General features: G+C 38.8%; 1 protein-coding gene across 2 annotated transcripts in view; it reads left to right on the forward strand.

Annotated features, from left to right (window-relative positions):
- Positions 1-546: 546 nt before the first annotated feature.
- Positions 547-5,683, forward strand: part of coro1a (coronin, actin binding protein, 1A) — a 9,625-nt gene continuing 4,488 nt past the window's right edge. The window contains exons 1-2 of one of the 2 annotated variants that reach the window (XM_060891920.1): positions 547-702; positions 3,706-3,933. In XM_060891920.1, coding sequence (XP_060747903.1) covers positions 3,736-3,933 — 198 coding nt within the window. In that variant the 5' untranslated portion in view covers positions 547-702; positions 3,706-3,735. The remainder of the gene's footprint in view (positions 703-3,705; positions 3,934-5,683) is intronic. The other variant, XM_060891919.1, reaches the window with a different exon arrangement.

The following is a 5,683-nucleotide window of genomic DNA, read 5'->3' on the forward strand; positions in this document are numbered from 1 at the left end:
TAACATGAGTGTTTGGTGTTGAGGAGCTCTGACCTCGGCCCTACCGAACACCTTTAGGTAGAGACTGGAACGTTGATGGAAAACCAGTGCCTTTATGTCTAACATCAGTGTTTAAGGTCCTCAGACTGGAAGCCGACTGGAGGCCAGATCGTGTATGACTAGTAAAAGTGAAGTAAAGTTCACAATGTGACCAAAAAAGGTCCAAACTTCCAGATTCTCTCAAAATGTTGTGTATTACAGGTTACTTTAACTACACGAAGCTGAGTGCAGCTACTTCCTGGATTCTCTTCAGATATCTACACGTTTACATATAAATCATTTCATGAAGTGTGTGTTTTTTTGTGTGTTGATGCTGATCGGAGTTTGGCCTCGACTGCAGCTTTTTTTTTTTTCAGTCACAAATTGCATCACATGGCACACGGCACCAAGAAGATGGTAAGCCTTTGTCATCTCGAGCAACTCTTTAAAAGGAAAAAAAGAAAAGCAGAAGTGTCTCTGAGACACAGAAAGAGAGACGCCTCCCATTTTCATCTGCAACATAAAACTTTCACTTCCTCTGCCGTTTAAGAAGAAAACCTCCCAGTTCCTGCACACTTCTCTCTCTGTCTATCTATCTGTCTATCTCTCTCTTCACCATCTCTCAGTCAGCAGCCAGAACCAGAACCTGATCCGAACCTCGGCCCGACCCTCTTCCAGCTGCAGGTACGGTGAACGGCTGTGAGAGCATCTAAAACCTCAGCGCTTATTAGGACAAATATATGAGACACAAACTTGAGATACATTGAAAATCTGTGAGATTTGGTAACTGTTGAAAACGACGTTGCGTGTACTGATCGGTTACACAGAGAAAGCAGCACATTTTATAGGAATTTAAGATGCAAGCGTTGTTTGTTAAAATGGTACAACAGTGGAACACCAGATGTACTGTAGAGCCCTTGGTGTGTTCTACCTTGAAAGGTGCATGTAAAAGATCATTATCATGTAACAGTCAATATATTTATATTACTAGGTGTTAGAGCGAGTAAACTTTTCCGTCACCTTGTGTATGTTGATACATGTATTGCCTTTAAAGTGAGAAAAGCTTTAAAGCTACATGAGAAGTCCTTAAGGTAAAAATAAATACCTTAACGATGTTCAAATGTATATTAAAGGTAGAAATGATGTGCTCGTGTCGACAAGGAAAAGAACCTTTATTTCTGAGAGTGCAGGATGAAGAACAAAAAAAAAATAGGCAATGGGGTAAATCCTGTAGAGTTTAAGATGTAATACGGCTCATTTTGCGATAAGCAGATATCTGATACTCAATTTAAAGGTAAACAATGTTATGCTACAACGCTAACCGTTAATGTGTTCAAAAATGCCATGATATTAATGTGAAGGTCTGAAGTCAGAGCTGCAGTGAAACTTTAGCGAGCTACATGCTATAAACCTCATGATAGAGCTAGAATGAAAATATTAACACATCTACGTATCTGCAGTACTGTATGTGAGGAACACGTAGTAAAGTTTAATTAAAATGATGACCGTGATGTACATACTGTAAAGAGGAGCGATTAAGGTGAGGAAGCTGTAGAGGAGGCCTCAGTTATCTGTTTGTTTGATCAATAGGATGTGGTTTTAACTGAAATCTCACAGACCTTCATTAACACCTTGTACATTGTGAGAACTATCGTAAAGCGGCGATAGAACTCGGTTCACAAGTCTGTTCAAAAGAACAGACTTTCACAAATACACTCGAAACAACATTCTAGCTGCAGGTTTACATTTGAACTGTAGTTTAACGTTGTGGATGTTATAAATAAAAATAAAAAAAATCCTTGTCTGAAAGTACAGGATTTACAATGACATTGTTTCCTATGTGAATGATTTAACAGCATAAACAATTTCACACATTCTCTGATATCCAGATGATCTTTAAGACCTCACGTAACACTGTGACTAGCCAAGCATCTTCTTTCAGAGAGCATAAAGAGAGTCGAGGATGCAAAGCAAAAAAAACAGACTACACCATCATCCTCTTTCTCTTTCCTTCCTCTATTTCATGCAGTTGTGATGAAGCAGAATGAAAACTTAAATGAAACTAATGAAAAAACCTAAAAGATAAAAGTCATGAGTGATATTAGAGCTTTGTGTGTGTTGTGTCACTGTCTGGTGTTAAATGTGCAGTAAATTATCGCTCTGTTCTACACTTTATTCTTTCGCTCATTAACGACAGTCATCTTGAACCATGCGTTTCCTTTTTAAGACATTTCCGGTGTAAGTTTCAGCACGTTGTGCACAATGCGGCACACCTTCATACATTCATCCTGTCCATGTGCCTCCAAAAGTAACCCACTTTGGTCTAGAATTTACTCGTTTTACTGCAACTCAGTGCACCTAAAGTTTGTGCCCCCTTCAAATTTTCATTCCCAGCATCAAGATATTTAGTGCTGTCTTATTGCTTTTGTGCATGAAAATAAAAAAGTGAGCCTCATGCGTTCTTTCTCAACGTGTTCGTCTATTAATGTCGAATTTTTTTGTAGATAAACTGTACAACAGATTCACTTTTCCACTCTGTAAATGTTGGAGGTGTGCAAAGTTTTGCACAGCACTTTTTGTTTGCACCACATTTCGTTGCTCTTCTCTGGTTCCACCATTCAAAGCTCTTCTGTTCTGTTCCTCTGAGGATTAAGGAACCCTTAAGGATCTAAGCAGAACTTTGGCAACTGTTTTTTGGAAGCTATAAACCCTTCAATATCTTCAAAAATCCCTTGAAGTTCTCTTTCTCTGTTTAGGTTACAATCATCAAATTATTTTCACGAATGTGTAAGTTTGTAATGAATTACAGCCCGTGGTTTGGTTAATCACTTCACATCACATCCTCTCGTATTCCTTCATGATAACCTGAGCGGCCATTTAACTTAGTCGAAGGTTAAATGTTCTAAAGACTTTTACACCTCAGTGACAAACTATCCAGCCATTTCAGGTCTCCATCAGATTACAAAAATACAGTGTGCGAGTTTGACTAGATTCTAATTAACACTGTTAATTAATTTGCTGAGTCTGAATCAGAGTGAGTGTGTGTGTGCCCTGCGATGGGTTGGCACTCCGTCCAGGGTGTATCCTGCCTTGATGCCCGACGACGCCTGAGATCCCCGGGACCCGAGGTAGTTCGGATAAGCGGTAGAAAATGAGTGAGTGAGAGAGTGAATCAGAGTGAAATTGATTCTTTTGATTTGTTTGGTTACACAATCATTAAATTAATCAAAAACATATTCTGAGGTGTGTGTAGAGTTGAAAACATCTTCGAAAAAACCCTCTTTCATTCACTGGTCAGAAACAGGCTGACAAGTGTGCATATAAATCACTAACTCACCACATGATCTGCTAACGTTCTAGACGTTTATAAAGAGTCTCATGTTCTCAATTGTCCACATTGCATTTGCACATGGAATTTCTGCAGTCCTACAGCTCTGTCCTTCGGCTCAGTCAGTTAGACTGATTCACTTCCTCTTGTGAGTCGATTCGGAATCACTTCCTCACATTATTCTTGAGTTTACTCAGAAACAGACAAACAGTCAGAGTGAGATGTTTGCGTTGTTTGCATATGACTAAAGCACCAAAGACGAGATCACGCCATTCACACACTCAGCACTGTGTATGTGAAAGCAAGCTGAGATAACAATAAGTGATGTAAGTAAATATATTTCCCATTGCTTTGTGCAGAACACAGAGAGAGATTTGCTTCAGCTCATCATGTCCAGGAAAGTCGTGAGGACCAGTAAATTCCGGCACGTCTTCGGCCAGGCCGTGAAGGCGGACCAGTGCTACGATGACATCAGGATCTCTCAGATGACGTGGGACAGCAATTTCTGCTCCGTCAACCCCAAGTTCGTGGCCATGATCGTGGACGCCAGCGGAGGAGGAGCTTTCATCGTCCTGCCGCTCAGCAAGGTGAGCGCCGGGTTATAACGGACACACCCGCGGTGCATCATGGGTATTAAAGTAACGTGTGGCTATACAGCAACAAATAAAGTAGGATCATAGAGCAATAATATAACATAATAAGATATAATATAATATAATTCGTTATTCTTTATGTAGATCAGAAATTATTAGTCACCTGTAATATTAGTGATATCTTTAAAGCCGATATTCATTTCTTCTAGATGAGTTAATGAACGAATGTTATTTTCTTTATCATTTATTTTAACAGAGGTATCTTAGATAAATACAGATTTAATAAACAAACAAACAAACAAACACATCATTATGATAGAGACTGTATATAGTACATTGTGTGACTCTGACCTGAAGATAACTGGCTCAGGTTGTAGTTCTTGCAGGTTTTTTTTTCTTTTCATGTTTTAACTCACTTCCAGATTGACTCAATATTCAGCTTTTTATCAGTCGATCAGTTTTTTGTTTTTTTTTATCAGTTTAGCCAAAAATGAAAAATAAAAAACACACAGTCATGTTTATAAAAACACATTTTAGTATTTTACTGTATTTTACTAAACAGGGTTTGTGATGCTGACATCTGAGCAAACAGCACACATGACTCATCCCCTTATTCTCTGTGTTAGTTTGAAGGTTTGAATTTGTAAAAAGCTCCAGCTCTGTTCACTGATTCATTTGATCATTTGATTCAGCTCACCCATGAGTCGACTCTTTGCGCTCACTTCCTTTTTTTTTTAAACAAAACAAATTTTGCAATGCTTCAACATTGGTCTGTTTTGTGGTTGCTTTTTGACTAACAGCATTCCAAGTGTTTAAAATTAATAATGAGGAAAACGCTCATACACACGAGTCAGCTCTCAGCTTTCACCTAAAATACCTGATTTGAGAGAGTCGACACATCATTTTACTCAACTCACGAAGCGTGTAAAGAATCAGGAAGTCAGGTTTCTTCTTGAAGCGTCATCAGATCTTTCACACGTCTGTTTTTTTTTTTCCACGTTCACACACGCGTTGTGCGCGCTTTTTTTTTGCCATATTTGGGCAGATTGTGTATCTGCATATCTACACAGGATGTGGTGAACGCAAGCAGATCAAGTGTGTGACAGAAAGGACAGCTGTCTGTTTTCAAAATACACATCAGTTACTGTGTGTGTGTGTGAGTGTGTGTGTGTGTGCGTGCGTGCGTGCATGCATGTGAGTGTATGTGTGTGTGTGAGTGTGTGTATGTGAGTGTGTGTATGTGTGTGTGTGTGTGTATATGTGTGTGTGTGTATATGTGTGTGTGTGTGTGTGAGAGAGTGTGTGTGTGTGTGTGTGAGTGTGTGTGAGAGAGTGTGTGTGTGCGAGTGTGGCTCCAAAAGTCAAGAAACCTTAAAAAAAGGACTGAAAAGGAGAAATGTAACTTTAACAGCCTGTAAAAACCTGTAATGATTTAAAATAAATATAAAATCTATAATATCTACAGTGTTTATAAATATATCGTAACACAATTTATCATGAAATCAATAGTTTTTATTTTCCAGAAATCATTGTTCTGTTATTTTTCACTGAAAATGTAGAACCCTTTATGGTTCTTCTGTTGGAACCCTGAGGGAACCTCAGGACTTGATGTTGTTCTGTACTATTCCAAACATTTAGTTAGTTATACTGTATGGCAGAAAGTATGTGCACCCCTGATCATCACACAACAGCTTGTTTAACATACCATCCTATATGGGTGTGATGGATGGGGGCACATACTTTT

This window comes from Tachysurus vachellii, chromosome 18 (assembly GCF_030014155.1).
Source record: "Tachysurus vachellii isolate PV-2020 chromosome 18, HZAU_Pvac_v1, whole genome shotgun sequence".
Lineage (NCBI taxonomy): Eukaryota > Metazoa > Chordata > Actinopteri > Siluriformes > Bagridae > Tachysurus > Tachysurus vachellii.